Genomic DNA, 24,296 nt, shown 5'->3' on the forward strand with positions numbered 1-24,296 from the left:
TAATTTCTAGAGGACTTAATCATCCCCTCCCTTTTCCCCTCCACAACCCCCTCTTCCCTTCTCCTTCTAATTTTCCACTTGACTGGGGATCCTCTGACAGTGAAAATTCAGGCTTAGAGGAGGTCCACGCAAGCTGCTCCATTAGGCTGGATAATCTCATTGGAACCAGTGGCTTGGATAATAACACCTTCACCTCCTGCACAGCACCTGATTCCAACGGCACTTAACACCCCTGGCTGGAGGGATGGATGCACGGGAGAAGGGGAAGGGGCAGGGCTGGGGCAGAGCCTGCACTGAGCACCCTTTGTCCCCTGGATCTGCCAATCTGCCAAGGACACTTCTGCAGTTTGAGGTACGAGCCTTCTCCACTGCTGGGGCATCACAGAATCTTTGGGTTGGAAAGACCTCAAAGATCATCAGACTCAAACTTTGTCTTAAACCCCTCTGCCAATATAGCCAAGTGCCACATCCACTCATTTTTTGAACATTTCCAAGGATGGTGACTCCACCGCTTTCCTGGGAAGCCTGTTACAATGCTTAACCACTCTTTCAGTGAAGAAATTTTTCCTAATATCCAACCTGAACCTCCTCTGGCACAACTGGCGCAACTTGAGGCCATTTCCTCTTGTCCTGTTGCTTATTACCTGGAAGGAGAGACTAAAAACTGGGAGGTGCAATTAAAAACCTGAGTTCTGCCATCAACCCATAAGATGGATAGCTTGAATCCAGGATTCTGGATTGGTTGTTGATCCTGAAGGACTTCAAGCAAGACATTTTTTGCCTTCAAGTGAATAATTGGACTTCTGTCCATCACAAATGATCATGTTGGGAGAAGATGTCCCGTAGAGGTGGATGAGGGACAATATCATGAAAATGCACTTGAATTCCTGCCTCCTTCAGCATTCCCAGCCTTTTCCAACCACCTCACCTAAACTGGATCCTTCCTGTGTTGTAGCACTGTATTGTATTTGCAGGGTGCCCAATGAAGGGAGGAATGATGAATCTGACTCCATCCTCTCAGAAGACTAATTTATTATTTTATGATACTATATTATAATAAAGAAGGCTGTACTAAACTATACTAAAGAGTATAGAAAGGATATTTACAGAAGGCTAAAAAGATAATAATAAAAACTCATTACTCTCTCCAGAGCCCCAACACAGCTTGGTCTTGATTGGCCAAAGAGTGAAAACAACTCACAGCAGAATGCAATGGAACAATCACCTGTGGGTAAACAATCTCCAACCACATTCCACATGAGCAAAACAGAGGAGAAGCAAATGAGATAAGAATTGTTTTCCTTTCTCTCTGAGGCTTCTCAGCTTCCCAAGAGAAAAATCCTGGGCAAAGGGATTTTTCAGATAATGTGAATGCGTCAGCCAGAAGGAATAACCTCTTCCCATGGTCACTCCCATCACATTTCCCAGTCTGGCTCACCCAGCATTCCCAGGCATGCCCAGAGAGCAGCACCACGCTAGCTGTGTCCAGAAATTCTGTGCTTTTAAAAGGCAGGGAACTAGGAAAGGAGCCTGGGAGAGGCACACCTGGAATGTGTAATGGATGGTTCCATCACCGTGCATCCGACAGCCCAGCCTGCTGGAGGTCACCCACAGCACCAGGGTGATTTCTCAGTGCTTAACCCACCCCCTCCAGCCATGCACAGACGGGGGGAAATCCATCCATCACCTGCTGACAGCATTTTCCTGGCAACTGGAGCGTGAGCTGGGGTTCCTGGTGTAGCCTTGGGTCAGGGAGAGCTTCCCAGAGCCTCACAGTGTGAGGGGGGGTGTGCCTGACCTGACTGGTTCAGGAGAATTACTCCTAAAATAAGAATAATTAAAATTAAAAAAACAAAAGCAACAATAATAATAATAATAATAATTCATTTTGGCTGCATGTTTAAACTACCAGAAGGATGAAGCCAGGATTGGTCTTAGGGAGTTTTGGAGCCCCAAAATTTTCTGATTCTATTTCTTATTGTATTTGCGGGGTGCCTGATGAAGGAAGGAATGATGAATCTGACTCCATGCTCTCAGAAGGCTAATTTATTACTTTATGATACTATATTTTATTAAAGAATACTATGCTATACTAAAGAATACAGAAAGGATATTTACAAAATCCTAAGAAGATAATAATGGAAAATCGTGACTCTTTCCAGAGTCCTGACACAGCTTGGCCCTGATTGGCCAAAAAGTGCAAACAATTCACATGAAACCAATGAAACAATCACCTGTGGGTAAACAATCTCCAAACACATTCCACATGTGAGCACAACACAGGAGAAGCAAATGAGATAAGAATTGTTTTCCTTTTTCTCTGAGGCTTCTCAGCTTCCCAGGAGAAAAATCCTGGGCAAAGGGATTTTTCAGAAAATATGAATGCCACATTTTCTTATGGCTTGGCTCTGGGTGGCTCCTCCCTCCAGTCCAAACCTCGCTGCAGAGCCAGCCCGAGAGGAGGCTTAGGAAGAGAGAAACTCACCTTCTTCCCTTTTTGGCTGGATCAGGCTTGGGCAGAGAAAGGCAGTGAGACAAAAATTAAAATCCTTCTTGCTCTATTTTTCCTCTTATCATTCTGCCCCTCAAATTCCCTTTCCTAGAAGGAGCTGGGGTGTGAAAGGCAGGATTCTTCTTGTTGTTTTTGTCAGAGCTGGGGAGAAATGCTGATTTAAGTAGCTGGGAAGCTGACGCTCTGATCCAAAGCCTGTGCATTGGTCATGTGAGGGTCTGAAAAGTGCCATGGAAACACAGCTTCTCCTTATTCCTGATCTCTGTTCACCTGTTGAAGGCTGTGCATCCAGCTTAGCCCAGCCTTCTTCCTTGCTCCAAGGAAACAAACAGCTTAGGGATGGTTCCAGAGCTTCAGGAACGGTCTGAGTGGGGTTGGTGGAGGTGCATGGGGGCCTTTTTCAGGTAGCAAATCCCATCCCACTAAATTCACAGCCCACAGGGAAAGCCAAGCCTGGGCTGAGAGGTTCCCTGGCTTATTTTTCCCAGTTCCCTGCACAGTCTCCTCTCCCACCAGAGCCATGGAGCTTCTGGAGACTCCCTTCCCAGGCCTGGGTGGTAATGGGGACTCGATGCAAGTCCCTCTGTGCTATCCTGTGGCTTTTCTGGCTGCTCACTGCAGAAATTCTGCTTTCCCTGCAGAAAAGTCTGGGCCCAGAGGGAGGAATTGTCTCTGCCAGGAGCAAATACTGGAGTTACAGCACCCATCAGTGTGGGCTCTGCTGCTGGGGGACAGCAGGGGAGGGATGGATGGATGCATGGATCCATGGATGGGATGGATGGGTGGACGGATGGAGGGATGATAGATGGATGAAGGAGGGATGGATGGATGATGGATGGATAAGGAAGAGGAAAGGAGCTTATCAGCAGTATGTAAATAGAGATATTGGTGAAGATCAAAAGGAGCAGTGGGTTGGGAGAGTCAGGTTTGAGAAACTCTGTGGGATCCCCTCTGCCTTGCACCTTTCTGGGTAAAACTGCTCCAGAGGTTTCCAGGGGTGGGGGATTTGGATGAAAAGCGTTCAGGCCTGATCAGTCTGTCCTGTGGGAATGTTTTTCCTCTCCTTGCTGTGCTCCCCCATGGCAGGACAGCAGATGCTGACAGCAAAAGAGCAGTGAAATGAGGTGCTGGCTGAGGCTGGCAGGGATTCAGTGTCTGCATGAGTGAACATTCCTTACAGTGCCCTTCCCATGGCTCCCTGACCTCCTGGAAAACCTCCTTGAACACAGATCCTCACTTGCCTTTTAAGAGACAAGGCTGAAGTGGCACCAAACCCTCCACCTGGAGGACTTCCAGGTCTCACTGCAGCCTTGAGGAAGACTCAGCACCCCTAATCAGCCCCAACCTCTGAGCAGGACATCCCAAATTTGACCTTTCTGAAGGCAAGGGCACCTCCCATCATCTTCACCAACAGATATTTGGCATTTGGACCACAGTGACAAGGAAATCACCAAATTAATTCCCTTGTAGTTACTCGAGAGAAGCTCCCACAAAGAATTTGGGGGTGATGTTCTGAATCAGGCCAGGAACCAAGAACCTGAGCCCCTTTGAACAGATTATTTGCATCAGCCCTTGCAGAGGAGAGCATGTAGGAGCAGGGGAGAGTGTAGGTGTTATCAGCCCAGGTTCTGGGGACGACACTCACAAATATTATTAGCATGAATAGGAAGCACCATGATAGGATGCTCTCTGGGAAAAGTCATTTTGTTCATTAATTACTTGCCTTATCTAGCAGCCTTGTTCCCTTTCTCTCTCTTTCGTTTTCTTTTAATTTTCTTTAAAATGACTCCAAGTGAATTCAGTGTGGGGAAAGTTATTTTGCTGCCTCCTCAGAGACAGGAGCTTGTGTTGCTCAGATAGCCTTCAGATGAGCCTCCAGGGGTTTCTCCATCTTCATTTGAAGCTCAGCCATTCATGGGCAGATGGCAAAAGGCAGATTCCTGTGATTCATTTCCTGTGGACCACCTCAGTGCCATGGACTGAGTGCAGCTCTCATGCCTTTGGCTCGAGTTCTGCCTCCTGCCTGTGGTTTTTGTGCTCTGAGATTCTCCTCCTCCTTTAAGCTACCAGGCTCATGTTGTGCCTGGTAAGTTCAGCAGCAAAAGGAGCTGGAGGGCTGTGGTTGAAGGGGCTGCAAAGCAGAGACCCTGCAGCTTCAGAGATGTCCTTTCCTTGTGTCTTTGACCCTTGCAGGAGGTTGGGAAGGGTCAGAGGATGGAGGGAGGAGATCCACATCTGTCACACACACAGGTGCTGGCTGTTTTCAGACTGCTTCTACAGCAAGGAATGATTTAGGAATGGAGTTTTGGAAGGAATTCTTGGCTGTGAGGGCGGTGAAGCCCTGGCACAGGGTGTCCAGAGAAGCTGTAGCTGCCCCTGGATCCCTGGAAGGGTCCAAGGTTGGATGAGGCTTGGAGCATCCTGGTGTGGTGGAAGGGTTCCTGCCCATGGATGATCTTTATTGTCCTTTACAATCCAAACCTGTCCGTGAGTCCATGATCCTGTGATTCACTGAGGAACTCCACCTTTCCATATCAACCAGCTGAGGAGTAGATTTCAACATCACCTTCCACAGAACCCCTCCATCATTCCCTCACCCTCCTTCCCTCGTGCCAGCAAACTATTTCCACTCCTTATTTGGACAAAGGGTCCAAATTTCCAGGGATTTGCATGTGAAATGCTCCTGTTAATCTCATTAATCTCGATGTGCCTGCGGAGGGACACAGGTGTGTGCACTCAAATTGCTGCTCCCTGGCCACACCCCAGCCGTGCATGACCTGGGGTGGTCCTTGGGGCCACCTCTGAACCTTCCCCTCAGCCCCGGGGTTCAGGACCACCCCATCTTAGATTTCAGACCCCCAATTTGTTGATCTGTTCCATTTTTCCAGTTTGACTCTTGCCTGCAGGTACAGCCTGGCTTGCCATGGGCTCTGGCTGGGCTGGGAATTCTCAGATTTTTCCCTTGGAGATGGGAAAAATGGAAAATCATCATCTCTTAGCCTGTCATGATCCAGGACAGGATCTCATGGTTGCATTTGATGCTCCAACCCTGCCTCCCCCAGGCAAGATTAGCAGGGCCAAGACAATCCACTGCTCTGGAAAATTGAGGAGGGGGGCTGAGGAAAAGGAGAAGGGGCATGAAAACCTCCAAAGTGTGGGGAAAGGATGCTGAAACTTGGGGAGGGGGCTCAGGGAAAGGAGAAGGGGCATGAAAGGGGGGAGAGATTCTGACACTTGGGGAGAGGCTCAGGGAAAGGAGAAGGGGCATGAAATCCCCCAAACGGGAAGGAGGGATGCTGAAATATGGGGAGGGGTCTCAGGGAAAGGAGAAGGAGCATGAAATCCCCTAAAGCAGGGGGGAAAGGATGCTGAAACTTGGGGAGGGGGCTCAGGGAAATGAAAAGGGGCATGAAATCCTCCAAACAGGAAGGAGGGATGCTGAAACTTGGAGAGGGGGCTCATGGAAAGGAGAAGGGGCATGAAATCCCCCAAAGCAGGGGGGAGGGATGCTGTTAGTGGAGCGCTTGGCTTTGTAGGGCGGGAGATGGAGGAGTAAATCCCTTGCACCCACGCCCCGTGGGGCTCCGGGGGTGGGCTCGCACAATTGCTGGGCTGGAGGGAGGAGCCCACCTGGGGACAGAGATAAGGGGCGGGCGGGGGGATTGCGGTTCCGCAGCATAAGCCGGCGGAGTTATCAGGGCAGAAACTCGGCTTCTATTACCATTCATTAGAATAGATTAGCAGGCAGAGCAATTAGCAGCCCCACTCCGTTTTGGCCAAGCGACAGGGGCGGTGGTGCTGGGGGGGGGAGGCAGCTTTGGCAGGGCAGATTTTCCCTCCCCAAAATGCAGCCCGAGGACAGGGATGGAGTTCTGCTCTTTCAACTCAGGACTGCCCCGCTGGGACATTGAGAAGAGCAGCTTTGGGTGGTGGTCTGAAGATTTTTGTGGCTCGTGGTCCCTTAAAAATTGCATCCGGGGGAGATGCAGAGCTCCAGAATGAATTCCAGATTTTTTGAGTTTCTACTTCCAGATCCCTTCGGAAAAATCTACCTCTTGGTAGCACCCATTAAAGACCCTCAAATAGCACCCATTAAAGACCCTACAGCTTTTACTTCCCCCACTGGCTTTTCCCCCCTTTGTCCAGCTCATCTTTGATGCCCAAACAGCAGCTTCTGGGGAGTTGAGCCTGTTTGTGCTTAGAGCCAAAGATGAAATATTCAACTCCTTCCTCAGATACTCATGAAGTTGCTGAGAAAGCTCCTCACCAGCAGGACAGGTTTCCCAGCAATAATCCTGTGCATTATCCCAGCCTGAATTTGTCACTTTTCCTGGAGCATCTCCTGCCTTTTTTTGTCCAGAATGGAGTATCCTGGGCAGTTGGTCAAATTTAACTTCTTGATGCCAGGGACAGCTAAATTTCAGCCATGCCCTGGGCAGCCTGGAGGCCAAAGAGAGAGGGCAGGGAGGGAGTGGGGTATTCACCACATGGCCATGTAAAGTTTAAGGTCAATTATGTCTGTGTCTCGACATTTATGGCATTCGTGTTCTCAGGACCCCCAGGGAACCTGGAAATGTCAAAACATTGCTAAAACTGACCTTAAACTTTACATGAGAGTGGGACTGAGTCTTCTTCCTTTTCCTGGCTCCAGCCAGAAAATTGCTTTGGGTCCAGCAGAGGGAAAGGCAAATTTCATCTGCTCCCTCCTTCCCCAGCCTTGCTCCCCCGTGGTGATAAATCCACCTCAGGAGACCCAAAGCTGGCTCTGAACATTGGTCAGACCTGGGCTAAAACAAACCTCTTAACACATCCCCAGATTCCTTTAATTGCTCTGTTCTCTTCTCACCCTTCTTTCCGACTGGAAAATCAAAAAAAAAACCAAAAAACTTTTCCCCACTAAGGAATGAAGCTGTCACACTGCATCTCACCCTGAAAGAGGGAGCAGACTGATGAGCCTGAGCTGGGTAATTGGGGTCTCCAGGGCCTCCCGAAGCCAAGCACCTCTGTCCTGCCGTCCCTTTGCCGGATTGCTGCCCCCAGTCCTGGCTGGAAATGCCATTCCCAGGGTTTGCACTTGGCTTCCACTGAGCTCCCTCTGCTGATCACTGCCAAAAGGCGTCTCAGACTTGCCTGTTCCTCCCGGGAATGGGGACAGGCACCCCTGGGTGATGCTGGCAGGCTGCTCTGGGCATCCTCCGGGCTGTAAGCCCGTGCTTGCTTGGGGAATGAGGCCTGTTGCCTTGATTTTTTAAGATTTTTTAAGCTTTTTTTGATGTTTACATTCTTGTAATGAACTTTCCCGCATGCTTTCTGTAAATAATTCATTGTTTTACATTTCCTTATGGAGGAGGAGAAATTTAATAGACTGTTAGTTTGTCCAGTGTTATTGGAGAGGTGGCACTGTCACCCTCCAATCCACTGTCACTTTTGGAAAACTATAAGTGTTGGAGTTAGAAAAGAAACATTCTTTTTTTTTTCTTCACCTTGAGAACAGCAGTGTGTGTTTGTGTTCTTTCGTGTCCTATGGTGACAGGGGGCCTCTGCCTGAAGCTGGGGTTTTGTGGAGGGAGAGGGGGAACCCAAGGGCTGCAGCAGTGCCAGAAACCCCTCTGCCCCCTCCTAGGTTCTGTGCTGCTCCAGCTTTAGTATTTGCAGGGAAATGCCCCAGTGAAGGAGGAATGATGAGGAGGACTCCATCTTATCAGAAGGCTAATTAATTACTTTAATATATATATTATTCTACACTATATTACACTACATTACATTACATCTAAAGTGAATCTGCCAAGCACTCAACTCTGCACACAACTGCACAGAATCTCGTGACTGCCCCCCGACAGTCCTGACACAAACACACACTTGGCCCTGACAGGCCAAGGAAACAAAACACCATCACTCTGGGTGAGCAATCTCCATGTTGCATTCCACTTTGGCACAAACACAGGCACAGCAAATGGTAAGAACTGTTTTTCCTTTCTCTGAGGTTCAGAGAACGTGAAACCCAGGAATATTCTTGGGAAGAACTGTGCCTTGCTTTTCCCTGTGAAGAGAAATGTGGTGACACCAGCTTGGCCTAGGAGAAAAGTTCTGGTGTGTTACAAAACCAAAGATTTGACAAAAAGTCACTATTGCTGTTATTTCTTTTTGTAGGGATCGCAGAATCACAGAAGGGTTTGGGTTGAAGGGGCCTTAAAGCCCATCCAGTGCCACCCCTGCCATGGCAGGGACACCTCCCACTGTCCCAGGCTGCTCCAAGCCCATCCAACCTGGCCAGGAACAATTCCAGGGATGGGACATCTCCAAATCACCCTTCCCCTCAGGGACAAGGACAGTGTGGAGGCAACAGGACAGCTCCTACCAGGCCGTGCCTGCACCCCATCTTAGATTTCAGACCCCAAATTTGTTATCTGTTCAGTTTTTTTTCAGTTTGACTGGTACAGCCTGGCTTGCCATGGGCTCTGGCTGGGCTGGGAATTCTCAGATTTTTCCCTTGGAGATGGAAGAAATGGAAAATCATTGTCTCTTAGCCTGTCATGATCCAGGACAGGATCTGGGATACTCATGGTCTTCTAAATGAGAAGTAAACCAGATTTCCTTGAAAGATTCCCCGCATCTTCTGTAGCCTGCTCCTGATTTTTCTTCTTGGGTGTCTATATCCAACACACCTAGAAAGGAGACCACTGGAGGTGGTGCTGTGAGTGAGGGAGGCAGATGGATAATCTGAGGGAAAAAAGAAGGGAACAGGTTGAATTTTACGGGGAAAAAAACTAAAGAGAGGTGAAAAAAAGAATGGGAACTTTGCCCAAGCTGCATACACACCACTGGGAAGAGGTGAAGATTGGGATGGGGCAACATCTCCATCTTGCACATGGGGAGGACCCCACTGTGAGGGACCCTACACCACAAAAAGCTCAGGAATGAACAGTTTGGGGGTGAAAATGAGAATTCCAACGTGAGACTTGTATCCTACCAAAATATCCCACCCTGGCCTGGTGACCCCTCCTCGCTGGTGTGACTGGGGGTTCCCTGATTGCCCCCCAGCACTGGAGGGAAGGTGTGAGGAAAGGGGGGCTGAGATGATCCATCAGAGAGTGACAGAATTTATCCCCTTAGGGAAATGTCACTGTTTGGAACCGGGAAGGAAAACTGAAATGTCAAAACCTTTTGCAAAACAGTGATTCCAGCAAATTACCTGTTTGGTGGTGGTGGAAAAGTGTCATTTGGAGCTGCTGGGATGACCCAAACCATTGAGCTGTCTCTGAGCTTTGCCATCAAACACAGATTTTTCACATCCCTCTCATTCTCTGAGAACCCACCTGAACAGCCAGAGTCAAAAGAAAACTGCTGTGCATCAAATGGTGAGGCTCCTCCAAAAAGGATTCATTTGTTTAGAATTTATTTCTGGGAATTAAAAATTTTGGATGGTATTTTTTTCCCCCTGAATAAAAAAAAAAAAAAAAAAATTGTGTGCTAATTGCCACTTGTAAAAAGTCCCCAAATACTCTGTTCTGAGTAGCAATTTCTGATCAGATCCAATCACCACTCTTTTGTCTTGATATTTGTTATTAATTAACAGAATTGCAGATAAGACCTTTTCCATTGCCAGAAAACTGACTTTTTTGGGTCTCACATTCAAAAAGCTGGATATTTCATTCTGCTTCTTGGGAAACTATGGGGAAAAAATAAAACAGAATCCAAATCTTCTCCTTTTTCAACTGTTATGGTTATGAACAAGCAAGGCTTGGTCAGGTGAAAAGTAAAGGTCATTTTTGGGGGGGCTGGGGGGGTTTATGTGTGTAGGGTGGTGGCTTGGGGTTTTTTGTCTACAACGGGATGATGGAGATGAGAGTCTGGGCTTGGTTTGGCCAAGATTTAGGGATTTAATGGCCTGATTTAGGGATTTAATGATGATTTCTGGTATCCCAAACCAGGACCTCCACCTCAGGCTTTGCCTTGCTCTCAGTCTATGCCTCACTTTCCTGTCTCTGCCTGCTAATTCCAACCTCATGGAGGAATCCTGAAGTTTAATTAGCTGCAGGCAAAGCCCTCTGAGATTCCTGGGGGAGAGACACGAGAGAAGAGGAAAGTATTAATTTAATATTATTAAAATAATTGGTTGGTGGCTGGCGAACAGAAGGTGAGCACCAGTGGTATTTATTCTTAATGGGAGATGAGGAGGAAATCACATTCCTCGTGGTTCAGTGGTAGGAGCAGCTCCTCAGTGTTTGTGCTAATGGTTTTGGGCAAAGCAGGACTCTTGGAATTGTTAAAGACACAGCTGATGATGAAAGAGCAGCTGCTGGTGAGGCACCCAGCGATGTCTTGTGCCTGCAGCACCACCAAAACAAGCTCAGGGGTGGGAAATGCTCTTTTAGGGGCCTGAAGTGGAATGTGGTGCCACTGGGCGGGAGCTACACATCCCCCAGTTACAGCAGGGAATTAGGGAGTGTGGCAGAGGAAAGGGATCTTGGTGTATGGGCACCTTCAGAATGTTTGGGGCTACAGGTGTTTTATTTGGCAGTAAAAGGGGTTTTCTTCTGTGTAAACAATAATAAACACACCAGGTGAGAGGCACAGGAGCTCCCAGGGTGGACAATGACTGTCACCAGAGACAGCAGAAATGATGAGTCGAGGTTGGGATATTCCATTATCCCTCCCTCAGCCCAGCTGCCTTCCAGGTAATCACTTTTATAGGCAGGGCCTGGAAGTGCTTATTGATTAAAAGTCCATCTGCCTTTATTTAGAGTTTGCTGAACTTCTGGGGCTGCCACGTCCCCTCTGGGCAGATCCTTCTGTGACCAATCCTTTGTCACTTTTGTCCCTGTGTCTCAGCCTCACCACCCAGGGATCAGAGGCTGGTGCTGGAGGGAAAGACTTTCCTCTGCACATGTTGGAACAACTTCCTCTGCTGCTTTTTCCTCTCTTTGTGGAGGGGCAGAACATTTTTGGCAGTGCAGAGGAAGGCTGGAGGGAGAAGGTCTCTTTGTGTCAGGTATCTTTCTCTGCTCACCTGAATTGTAGGATCACAGAAGGATTGGGGTGGAAGAGTCATTAAAGATCATCCAGTTCCACCCCCTACCATGGGCAGGGACAATCCCAGGTTGCTCTAAGCCTCATGCAACCTTGGACACTTCCAGGGATCCAGGGGCAGCCACAGCTTTTCTGAGCAACCTGTGCCAGGGCCTCACCACACTCTGAGCAAAGAATTTTTTTCATAATATCCATCCTAAATCTCCCCTCCTTCAGGGCAATCCATCACAGGAAGACCCACCACGTGGAGAACCTCAGCTGCAGGTGCTGGGCAGACACCTTGTGTGATGTGTGAACCCACAGGGTGCTCCATCTTAGGAGAGACGAGATGGTCATGGGAGAGGAGATGGGGTAAACCATGGACAAAATGCTCTGGAGAGGAGCCACCATCACTCCTTTCTGCATGCACAAACCTGCCAAACCCACTGGCAGGAGGCTCCACCCCTCAGATTTGATTCCTGAGGCAGCTGTGGTCACTCCCCTGGGGTGTTGACCCCAGAGCCTGAACCCTGACCCAGAGCCCAGCTCAGCCGAGCTCCCCCACCAGCAGACTCCAGCACCAGGCACAGGTATTTAGGGCTTTTCCAACTGAGGAATTGCATTCAAAAAGTCAGACAGTGAAAGTCAAAAGTTAGGAAGTGCCAGAATTGAGGTCACTGTGGAAAAAAGGAATAATAACCTGTGATCCTGTAATTAAAATCTGGCTTGCAGTGTGTGAGTGCAGGCAGCAGATTTGGAAGCACAGAAGCTGCTTTCAGTCTGGCAGTCCCTAATTCCTGAGACCCTGACACAGCAGCCTTAACATTATGTTAAACCCAGGCTTAGTTTGGTTTGGTTTTTCATAAATTCATGATTTGGATGACTTTATTTTCCCCTTATGGCAGATATCAAGGCTGCAAGGCACATCAGTCTAATATGCAGCAAGAGTTTGGTCTGAAAAGTTTCATTTTTTAAATGTGTGTGACCTGTAAACAGCAAGGTAAAATGTGGATTATTATATTCCTGCTCAGTGGTGGGATTGGGAATACAAACCACATTCCTGGATGCTTAATCCATATCCATAGATTTGAACTGAGTCTGTTTAATTTTAGAAAATCCAGATATTTCTGTTGTGCTGCAGCTAAAGGAAATAAATGGGAGATAACAGAACGTCTTGAAGAATTTGGGCACTTGTGTTTTGATTCTAAGCCCAAAAAGGTTTCCCTTCCAAGCTATTCCCAGGAGAGGAGCTCTCAAACCCCGTGGAACTTAAATGGGATTGCTATGGCTGTTTGTTTTATGGAAGTGCTTGAAAAATCTCAGGTCAGCATTTTGCCTCTTGGCTTTCGTGCCACCACGGGGGACCTACAGTTTTGGGGGTATTTAATGGGCTATTGGTCCAGTCCTCTGGAGGGTGCCCATTTAAAATTCCTGATCCAGCATGTGGCAGTGGCAGAGGAGATTTAATGGGATGAGGACTCCTGGGGAACAGAGAGCAGGAGCTGCAATGCTCCTTTTGCTCCCTCAAACCTGCAAAGTGTGCTGAGAAGGGCCAAAATATCCCTTCATGGGTCCTGCCTCTGGAAATACAAAGCTTTCCTTTGCCAGAAAGACAGAGAAATTGGAGATTGGAGTTGGGGTGTTCACCTTACCTAGTCAGTCACTAGAGACAAGCCAAGCCCCGAAATCTTAGGCAGCCCCAAGCTTTGTAACATTTGAATTAAACACATATAGAGTTTTTTGGCGTGTGTTTCCATGGATCCTCATCTGCAAATCGCCATGCACGAGGGTGCGGTCTCTGCTCCAAGGAGTAGGGATGCTGAGGGGTGATCTTGGAGCTCCAGCAGCCCCCAGGTTCTCTCACAAGTGAGACTCTGAAGTCTGGGAGCGGGTGAATAATTTAACATCCGCACTTAAGTCTTTATAGCTGGTTTTAATGGGGGGTAATAGCACTGCTAATAACAAAATCCATTGAAGACACCCTGTGCAAGTCCATAACATTAACTTAATGGCAGCAGGTAATTGGCATGCAGCTGGAGCTGTCCTCTTGGATTAACCCTGTGGATTTCCAGGCAGACACCTTCCTTGGAGCAATGGCCTTGGTGGCGGGTGTGGAGTGAAATACAGATGTGGTTTATGTTAAACAAGTGCAAACCTGTGTGGAAACGGGGCAAACAGCCACCAATCCACCTTTCTGGGTTGTGTTTGCACCACACAGGTGAGATGAGGGGTAGTGACAGTGCTGAAAACATCAACAATTTGTGGGTGGTGTGAACTTCATGCATTTGTGCAGCACAGCTGTGTGCACACACAAATTTCACACAAATTTATTTGGAACACCTGAATTTTTAAGATTCAACTCTCAGCACTTCCAGTCAGCCATTTTCAAGGCATGTAGAATTATACTCTTTTCTGACCTAGAGATGGGGCAACTGAGAGGTGTTTTAAAAACTTTCATTCTATTTTTAAGTCTTATGAGAAAGGTGAGACAACACAGATGTTATAATTCACATCTTCACAATCAGAAGCCAACTATTTCTGAATTACAATACATTATAAGTGTTTCTTGATCTATCCCACAAAGGCAGATGCAAAAATTCCTTAATGTGCAGGGACAACTGCTTGGAGGAGTGGTCCCATTCCAGAGGTGAGGTACCAGCAGCCCAGAGGCACCACAAGTGTGCAGCATTCTCAGGAGGGACAAAAAACATGGGCTGTGCTCGGCTTCTCTACAAGGACAGCCCTGCCTGGGGTGTCCCACAGCCCTTGGACAGCACAGTTTGAAGGGCTGGGAGTTTGGCTACCTCCTGTGGGTGGGGAGACAGAGAATTCCTGCAGCTCGGATGGAGCTTTCAGCCATCACCCTCCCTCCTCTTACAGGTTCCTGACGACTCCCCAGCCTGCTTGAGCAATCCCACGGCTGCCAGCAGCAGAGTTAATGCTCTCAGGCACGTGGTGGGGCTCTTGGGAATGTCCTGTGCAGGGACCAGGAGTTGGGCATGATGATCCTTGTGGGTCCCCTGCAGCTCAGGATATTCTCCACGATCCCACGAGCCGGAGCGCGCCAGGGCACGAGCGGGGTTTTCCACTTGTGCCATCCCAAAGAGCACAGAGCCGACTGTCCACACTAACTGCTGCTCCCACACCCCAGAGCTGTCCCCAGGCTGCCAGCCTGGCTCTGTGCTCACCCTGTCCCTGTGTGTTCCTGTCTCCCCAGCTGCACGAGGAAGGAGCGGTGCGAGCGCTCCAGCGAGCCGCGCAGATTCGCCTCGGAGATGAAGCAGTGCGTCCGCCTCACCGTGCACCCCAACAACATCTCCGTCTCCCAGTACAACGTTCTGGTGAGGAATGACCATCCCTACCCCTCTCCTCGGGTTTCACCTGCCTGTGCAGCGGGGCAGATCCAGGGATTCAGCAGCAAGAGGTTCTCCAGACTCCGTTAACTTCCCCAGCAGCTCTGCTGTCTCAGGAAAGATTTGCCACAGGAGGACATTTTGGCATTGGTTATTCTCTGATGTTTTGGCATTGGTTATTCTCTGTTTAGAAGTCTTGAAGTGGACTAGGAAGAGTCTTCCTTGTTGTCTGTGAGGGCAAGTCTGAAGGGACTCTGTGTCCTGTGCTGCCCTGGGAGAGGAATTAATGAATAGCTTTAGGCAAGGGATATTTTCGTGGTTAGAAATTGCATTCTAGAAGAAGGCCAAGTGAAGGATGGTATTAATTATTTCAGTGAGTTCCAAGTTCCTATCATTTTGGATGGAAATGTCTCCTTCTAAGCCGCCAGGAAGTCCATCCTGCTCCAGCACTAGGCATGCAGAGCAGAGAGGCAGGATGCTTTGCAGAGAAACCTGAGGCTTCCAGGGCTCCTGCTGTCTCCTGTGACCTTCCACAGCAAGAGGTTTAACCTTTCTGGCCTCGAGCTACTCAGTCAGCAGCCAAGGAAATCACATAGTGAATGCTGGCAGAGCAGCAGATGATCCTGATCATTCATGAGCTTCATCTCTGCTGAAGATCTGACCAGTTTGGGGTTTCCCTCCTGACTCATGGCAGCAGCACCAGATGTGGTGAGATCCCAACATGCTCCAAGAAGGAGACAAAACCCCATTTCTCTCAGGCTACCAGTGCTCTGTCTTTTTGACCATGCTAATTTGGGCTGCAATTAAGTTGGTAACCGAGGCCCTAAAAGTTCCATCTCTAGACAAGTTGGTCATTAGCCCCACACTCTGAAAGGCCTAAATGGAATTTAGGCAGCTGCCAGACACCTTCCAGGTGACAGGTTTGGATTTCTCCAGGGATAATGAAATCAGCCTTTCAAAGCCTGCATGTCCAATCATTGCTGCTTTGTTTCAGCCTCTTAACTTTGCTGTGACTTTACTTTCCCCAGGCTTCAAACAAAACTGATCTGAGACATCTTAAGTTCTTTGTTCTTCTGGGAGTTCAAGGTTTCCTTTCCTTATTCTCTCAGTAGCTGTTGAATTCTTTCATGTTGGAATAAATCCTGGGGGACTGGCTGGCTCAGGGAGACTGAAAATGATAACAGAATAAGAGACCTTTTCCTCTGGGTTACTCCCACGGTGAGTCAGCCCAGAGCTGCTGGGATCAGAAGATGCCATCATCTGTTACCCAAAAATTTGCATGGGCCTTTTGATGGAAGTTTCAGCCCAGTCCCAGCTAAGCTGGTGACCCAGCTCATCCCATCACCAGAGGCAAACCAGGAGGGGAACAGACAGAGGGTTGATGGTGTCCTTGTCAAATCTCAAGTCTAGAATGCCAGGATCTTGAGTTCTACCAATGTGTCAGTGACAGTGAGTTCTTGCCCATGGAGGCAGAGCAGGTGTTTTTGTGGTCAGCCATGCTTTTAAATTTTGGGCACTAACAGGGCTTTGGAAAATCTTACCTGAGCCTGTTTCAGCCCAGGGCTGCTGCTCTGGGCTCTCTGAGAAGAGCTGCTTGCTGAGGGAAGGCTCCATGCTTTCCATGCTGTCCCAGGAGTGTGGGATGTAGGACTTCTTGTCTGCCTGGGGTGTGCACTGCTCATGGAGGTTGTGGCCAAGCACTGGCCTGCCCACCAGTGTCATCTTCTGCATGGCACAGCTTCCTCCTGCATCACCCATGCCCAGAGGGAGATTTGTTAAGGAGGACAGATTCCACTTCTCCACTGCTAAAACCCATCCAAACACAACCTTTTTTTTCCTGTTCTTCATCCAAGACAAAAAAAAAAAAAAAAAAAAAAAAAAAAAAAAAAAAAAAATCACCTTTCCCACTGCCATTCCCATGGCACCAAAATGATCCTACTCTCACAAAGGCTCAATGGCATCCAGGGTTAAGGCCTGTTTGCTCAGCCTTCCTCCCTGATGGTCCTTAGTGTGGAGAACCAGCTCCAGCCTTTCCCTAAGTGAGGAAAACACAGTGTGTGAGAGCGCTGAGTGCTATATCACCTTCTCATCTGTCCCGCTTTGTCACCTGGACTGACCCCCGCTCTTTGTGCTGGTACAAACAACACCTCAGCATGCTCCTGTGTCTCCTTTCAGTGGCTGTCACCTCAGAGGGGGCCTCAGCCAGCTCAGGGACGAGGCAAGTGTGGAGAACATCTGCATTTGAGCCTGTGCTGAGTGGTCGGCTCCAGTGTTCGGTCACAAAACCACTAAATTTACACCAATTGCCAGGTGCTAGGGGTCTCCTGGGGTGCCACTCTGTGTTCAGGCATGACCTGGTGAGTTGAGCAGGACCCTCAGTGATGGAGAGCCGTGGGACAGGACCTTTGTTTGGGAACCTGACAGCATGACTGTGCTCTTCCAAAGCATGGACATGGTGCAAACCAGCCCTGAGATTCATTTTCCCATGACTATGAGCAATGCCAAAGAGTGAACTCTAAAAACATGGGCAAATCCTCCTTCATGGCTTTTTTTTTTTTTTTCCCATATGGAACCCCAGGATAGCACGAGGAGCCAACTGGTTCTTCGGTGGGATGGGCAGGAGAGGTTTCTGTGCCTGTAGAGACAGGGGATTTTTTTGTGGTGGACTGAAGGCTGTAACTAGACTCTCCTCACACAGGAACTTGGGGACAGAGTGCTCCCCCCTGCTGGTGCTGGCAGAGCAGCCCGTAGAGAGTTAGACTGGAGCGCTCCAGTTTCTCTGGAGTCTGCAGAGTGCCTCTTGTGAGTAGCAGTCACCTTCCTCAGAAACCGCGGGCCCTGGCGGCCACCACAGCCCTGGACCCACGGCTGGCTCCAAAGACTCCCTGCCTAACCTGACACCTGCATGACAGACAGCGAGCACTCCCTCCCCTGCACCTCCCAGCCAGCACTGGGACACTGCCATGCAGGTGTCCCTGCACAGCCACTGCCACCTGTGCCAGCACCAGCATCTCGTGCCCTCCCTTCCTCACTCGTCCCTCTCCCGAGTCGCTGCTTTCTGCTGAAGGAGGATGCTCTCTCTAGCAAGAGGCTCTTTGTCCGACCTCTCCAGTGTAATTCTCTCCTGCTGGCCCAGCTCTGTTGTTTGGCTGAGTGTTCTCTCTTCTCTCTTTTTCTGCCTCTCCTTCTCTCCCTCCCTCCCTCTTTGCCTGCAGCTGGTCTTGGAGACCTACAACGTCCCCGAGCTGTCAGCAGGAGTCAACTGCACCTTCGAGGACCTCTCGGAGATGGATGGGTTGGTGGTGGGCAGCCAGATCCAGTGCATCTCTCCAGCTGCCAAGGAGGTGCCCCAGATCATCACAGAGAATGGTGAGTACCCCACAGCTCCTCTGCCTCCCATCCTCACCCCACACCCCGCGTCCTTGATGCCTTGAGAAGGCTGAGCTAGGACAGAGCCTGGGCAGAGTCACAGAATAAAGCAGGGATTTATTGAAAGGATCTCCTCCATGGATCCACCTTGGGCAGCACAAGAGCCCAGCCAGGGCTGCACCCAAGAGCAACCAAAATGGTCCCAAAATGCACGAGCGCTCCCGGGGTCTCTGCCTTGGCTCAGCTCTGCTCCATTTGCACCTTGCAGGTCATTGTCCCGTTCCAGCTTTAGCCCAGGCACTCCCACCCTGCTTGTTTGTCTCTCTGCAGCCCACGCTGTTTGTGCTCCTGGCTGAGCTTTGGCTCATTTGTCCTTGGTCCCAGCTGGAGCAGGAATTGTTTTGTCTCCCTGCTCTGTGCAGAGAGCTCCCCATCCCATAATATGAAGCCCAGACCCACACACTAAAGCAGCACAGAATGGGAAAAAATAAAAGCTAAAACCTGAGGCATCATCCTGCATCCTCACAAGGCAGGATTTGGCTCCTGAGAGCCTGAGGAGAGGGCAAGGAAAGCCCTGGGAGAAGGAGGGACTCTGGAGCTGCACATCACGGCTCTGTGTGAATGTGAGATTGCTTCAGGAGTGCCAGCCTTGAGCTGCAGCCCCAGCACCTGCCCTGAGGTGCTCCTCTGTGTGACACGAGGTGTTTGCAGGCTGCCACCGAGTGGCAGTTGCATGAATCCAGCAAAGACAAGACGTGGATGTGGGATATTCCCTCTGCGTTTGGCCAGGCTGTAGTTACACCCCTGGGGTACAGGCTCTCAACACATCCCATCCCAGGTAACAGACAGAAATTCCTGCAGAGCTGGACAATCCTGTCTGTAATTTCACCCTGCTCCTCCCAGATTTAAGTCTGTGTGCTCAGCTCCCTGTCTCAATTCCTGGCCTTTACTGCCTTCAGCTTTTGCTTCTGGCTCCTTCTCCCAAAGCACAGAAAAATGTCTCCAAGGGTGCTTCCCCTATACACAACTTCCTGCACCTTTTCCTTTCCCTTTTCTAACAAACTTTATGGGTAATTTCACTAATTCCTGTGGCTCTTTACAGAGACTTACTATAAAAACCTTGACCCTGCTATCACCTCCATGAGACACAGAGAGGATGCTGCCAATTTTTGTCCTTGGCTTCCTGTGAAAATTTGCTGTAAAATTTGCCTCTGGGGATCCTCAGACTGCAGAAAATGAGGTGACATGAACTGTCACCATCACCTGTGCTCTCCCTGAGCTGCACACAGCTGCTGTGCTCTCCACTGCAGTCCCAAAACAAGCTCCCAGGAGGTTGTCACCACTTTCAAGTCCCACTTAGTTATCAGTCATGTTTGCTTACCAAGACAGGCACCAGAAATTCTTTCCTTGGTATGGACATCTGTCCCAGGCCAGGCTATCATCAACCAGCAAACAAAAACAGCAGTGAAAGGTGGAGACAGGACAAGAGGGAGCGATTTATCTGCTTTCAGGGCACCTGCAGCTTGTCACAGCTTCAGAGCTGCTGCTCTGCACCTCTGCAATAACCAAGTTCCCCCTGCAGTGCCAGAGGCTGGATTTGAACCAAAGGATGTGTGACTATCCCACCTGGGGCCATCCAATCCCCATGTCCTGGTTTAAAATACCTGCAGGATGGTGGCAAAGTCATTGAATATGGCAGAGCAGATGGGCAGCAGGGCCAGGCACGGGCAGGTTGATGTGTTCAGTGAAGTGTGTGGGGTGTGTGTGCCCCAAGGTGGGTGAGTGAGCATGAGGTGCTCGTTGTGATCCCTTGTCAAGTTCACTCTGGCCTCATTGATTAATGAATCTTTCAGGTGAGGAGGAAAATTATACAATTATAGATTGGTTTGGGTTGGAAAGGCCTGAAAAATGATCTCATTCCAACCCCTAGCCATGGGCAGGGACACCTCCCACTATCCCAGGTTACTCCAATCCCTGTCCAGCCTGGCCTTGGACCCTTCCAGGGATCCAGGGGCAGCCACAGCTTTTCTGGGCAACCTGTGCTAAGGCCTGCCCACCCTCACAGGGAAGAATTTCTTTTTAATATCCCATCTAAATCTACCCTCTTTCAGTTTAGGGCCATTCCCCCTTGTCCTATCACTCAGTGCCCTTTTATAAATAGCAGGGAAAGGGCCACCCAGGTAAATCTTGAATTAAATCTGGGTCATCTCCCCACCAAATTACTGCACCCACTGGTTGCCCTCTCTGAATTGTGGGAAGAAGCAGCAGCTGGCTGCCCAGCTTGGGAGCAGTGGGAAAAAGAATTGGAAAATGGTGTGGAGGAGCTGAGGTGAGAAGGGAAAGCTGCAGAAATGGGTGGATCCCTCTGGAAGTGCAATGGATTTCACATCTCTCACACTGGCATGGGTTCTGTGCAGCCACAGGCTGAGGGGAATGGTGCTTGGGGTGAGTGGGGTGAGTGAACATGGAAGGAATGTCCATGTGCCCTTTTTCTCTGGGAATGTTGATTGAACCAGCAGTATGGACCAACTTTAAGGACAAAATTTTACTTTAATGGCCTCCAAATTCCAGACATCTGCACTCATTCTTTGAGCTTGGTTTTCCTACTTGATGAATTCAGTCAGCACAGTTTTGAAATTAGATCTGCTGTCACCCTCCAGTCCAGACCCTGCTACCAGGCATAATAATTTCCAGTGGCAAAGACACACTGTACTTGTGGGAGAACTGGCCTCTAGAAGGATTTTATAACTTTTTACATCTGTTTTACATCTGTACTGAGGACAGCCCAGCCAAGGTGCTGTAGAACAGCTCTAGACTCAGGCTGGTGGCCTGGCCAGCAGGGCTAACAGCACAGCCACACCCTGATGTGCTTTTTTTCCCCCCAGGTGACCATCACATTGTCCAGCTGCAGCTCAAGTCCAAGGAAACGGGGATGACCTTTGCCAGCACCAGCTTTGTCTTCTACAACTGCAGCGTCCACAACTCGTATGTTCATTAACTTTGGTGCCAGTTTCCTGTGGGCACGTGTCCCTCAGGAGGATGTTAAAGTGTGGAGGTGACCAGGGGCTGGGGTCACTTGTGTGGTGCCCACAATGGTGGGTGCCTCCTGAGATGATTCAGAGTGTGGGGACCACTTTTTCTGCAGGCAGAGCATCAAATCAGGAGCAATTTGGCACAGAATTGAGTCAGAACTGAATTGTGCCCTCAGCACCTGGCCCCCTTATCTTCCTATTGCTCATTTTTTGGTGGATTTTTGGCTCCTCATATGCACCTCCAACCCTCATCCATGGGTTAACATAGACTTGAACCCTCCAACCTGGAAAAATAAAGCTTATGGTTCCTGCAGGATATGCACTGAACCCATCTGATCCCTCAAGACCACGTTACCCATGATGTGAGCACCTTCCCTGCCTCACACCCCATTTTCCTGGGGTTTAGCTGCCACCCAGGGCTGCTCAGGAGCTACCCCAGTGGAGCAGCCCCACAAATCCCTGCAGAAGATGTCCTTGCAGCAGGCTGATCCACCCCTGGGCAAGGCTGAGTGGCTCTGTCCCCACCACTGAGCCGTCACAAGTGCCAAAAGCAGATAATTACTGCGGCTCAGCAATTCACAAGGAAAGGCAAATCTTATTTCCATGTTCCTGCTGCTTTGACAAACAGTGTCAGAAAGCAAGTGTTGGGGAGGGGGGGGAGAGCAGCAGAGATGGTGCTGTTAAATATTTATGGCGTGTTTTGGTTTCTTACTTGACAAACTATAATACGCTATCCATTTTTAATTCGATGTATCAGAGCAAGCACTTGTTACCAATTTGAAGAATAAGTTGCTGCACCAGAGCTGAGAGTGGATTGGGGTTGAGAAAGATTTCACAGAGACAGGAGAGAGGGGGTGTGTCTGCCTGTTGGGCTCACACAGGAGCTCTGGAGTTTTTCTCTCCTGCCCATTAAAAACCCAGTGGCGTAGAAGGACCAGGAAAATTTACCTCCCTGAAGTCTCCTCGAGGTACCCTCCAGGTACTGCCACTGCATAGAATCATAAAATTGTTAAGGCTGGAAAAGCCCTCTAAAATTGTTAAGGTTGGAAAAGCCCTCTAAGCCCCCTAAATTGTTAAAGTTGGAAATGCCCTCTAAGCCCACTAAATTTTTAAGGTTGGAAAAGCCCTCTAAGGTTGGGCTCTCTAAAAGCCCAACTTAAAATTGTTAGGGTTGGAAAAGCCCTCCTAGATTCATAAAATTGTTAAGGCTGGGAAAGCCCTCTAAGATCACCAAGCCCAAGTCAACCAGCACCACCACCACGGTCACCATCAAACCTTGTCCCCAAGTGCTTTTAACACTTCCAGGGATGGTGACTCCACCACTGCCCTGGGCAGCCTGTTCCAGTGCTTTACAACCCTTTCCACAAAAAAAAATCCTAATATCCCATCTAAACCTCCCCTGGCCCAGCCTGAGGCAGTTTCCTCTCATTTTGGCACTTGTTACCTGAGACAAGAGCCTCACTCCCCCCACCAGCTGTCCCCTCCTGGCAGGGACTTGTGCAGAGCCACAAGGTCCCCCCTGAGCCTCCTTTTCTCCAGGCTGAGCCCCTTCCCAGCTCCCTCAGCTGCTCCAGACTCTTCCCAGCTCCATTCCCTGCCCTGGACACTCTCCAGCCCCTCCAGGTGTTCTCCATGAAGGTCTCCAGAGTGTGAACAACCAGGCCTGTGCAGAGAGCTGGGTTTGGTTGCTGCTGAGCAGACATCACATTAAATTGAAAGGGAAGTGTGGTGTAGGTCCAGTCAGTGCTGTAACACAGCCGGGGGAGGTGTTTGCAGCTCTGACTCTGCACAGCCCCTGGGCACAGGAGAGCAGAACCTTGTAAGATGGAGGGAATGGCTCTTTCCTGCACCCAGAGTAGATGATGCCCTAAATATGCCCTCTGCTTCCCAGGTACCTGCTCCAGTAGTCTTCTCTTCTGAGATGAAAAATATGAGTTAATATATTGGCAGGAACCTCGTCACCCTGATCAGAACTCACACCAATAAACCTGTGGGGGACAGGGGGAGAAAATTCCCTGCTTCATCTTTGGTTTTCTGGCTTTGGTACATCCCAGTTTGTCTCTGGCCTATTTGTCATGTGTGGGAGAATTAACCAGACTGGATTGTTGGTGCCCAGGGCAGCCAAAGTAAATAAATATTTATTATTCCTTTAGTTGCAATGATATGAATGCAATCTAAATTATTTAATCCTATCAGATGTTTGAAAGGCCAGTGACAAGCAGCTCAGGCCAGAGCAAATCCACCTCTTTGGGTCAGTGCAAAGCCTGTGTCCTCCTGCAAAAGCAATGTTCTCCAGGCTGTGCTTCCCTCTGGGAAAGGCTGCCAGTGATGCCTTGGACTACCTGGAAGAGAGGCTGGACAGAGCTAGAGAAAAAAGTGGGGATTTATTAAAGGCCTTCAATAGATACACCCTGGGCAGTGCAAGAGCTTGGCAGAGGCTACACTCAAGATGGACCCAGGATGGACCCAAGATTTACAACAGTCAGGAGATTTTTTGGCAGATATGAGTTTGGTCTATTTCCATATCAGGGGTGAATTGCCTAATTGCAGCTTCAGGTGATGGAGTCCCATTCCCCCAGTTTGCTCCTCCCAGTTCACTTTTGTTTGTACTTTTTGGGCCTGAGGCTGTGGGGCGTCCCTGGTTCTCAGGGCAGAGGGATTGTTCTGTGTGCCCAGACTGTGCAGAGAGCTCACAAACACTGTGTGGAGTTCAGAGCTACACACTGATGTAGTACAGGAGTTGGAAAATAGAAAAGCTAAAATTTAAGGCCTCATCAGGAGCCAGCTGGCCAAGTGATTGCTCTCTGTCCCTGTTGCAGGTGCCTGTCGTGCGTGGAGAGCCCCTACCGCTGCCACTGGTGCAAGTACCGCCACGTCTGCACCCACGACCCCAGCTCCTGCTCCTTCCAGGAGGGACGAGTCAAGATGCCTGAGGTAGGCACGGGCACAGGGAATGTGCCACACTTCTGGGATGCTCAGGGCTGATGTCACCTTCACAGAATCACAGAATGACCAGGTTGG

At 49.4% G+C, this 24,296-nt stretch overlaps 1 protein-coding gene across 3 annotated transcripts in view; it reads left to right on the plus strand.

Moving 5' to 3' along the window:
- PLXNA4 (plexin A4) overlaps positions 1-24,296 on the plus strand; it is a 459,202-nt gene that overhangs the window by 325,101 nt on the left and 109,805 nt on the right. For all 3 annotated transcript variants that reach the window (XM_038153056.1, XM_038153057.1, XM_038153055.1), the window contains exons 6-9: positions 14,739-14,862; positions 18,090-18,243; positions 21,129-21,228; positions 24,095-24,209. In XM_038153056.1, coding sequence (XP_038008984.1) covers positions 14,739-14,862; positions 18,090-18,243; positions 21,129-21,228; positions 24,095-24,209 — 493 coding nt within the window. The remainder of the gene's footprint in view (positions 1-14,738; positions 14,863-18,089; positions 18,244-21,128; positions 21,229-24,094; positions 24,210-24,296) is intronic.

The sequence above is a fragment of the Motacilla alba genome, chromosome 1A (assembly GCF_015832195.1).
Source record: "Motacilla alba alba isolate MOTALB_02 chromosome 1A, Motacilla_alba_V1.0_pri, whole genome shotgun sequence".
Classification (NCBI taxonomy): Eukaryota; Metazoa; Chordata; class Aves; order Passeriformes; family Motacillidae; genus Motacilla; species Motacilla alba.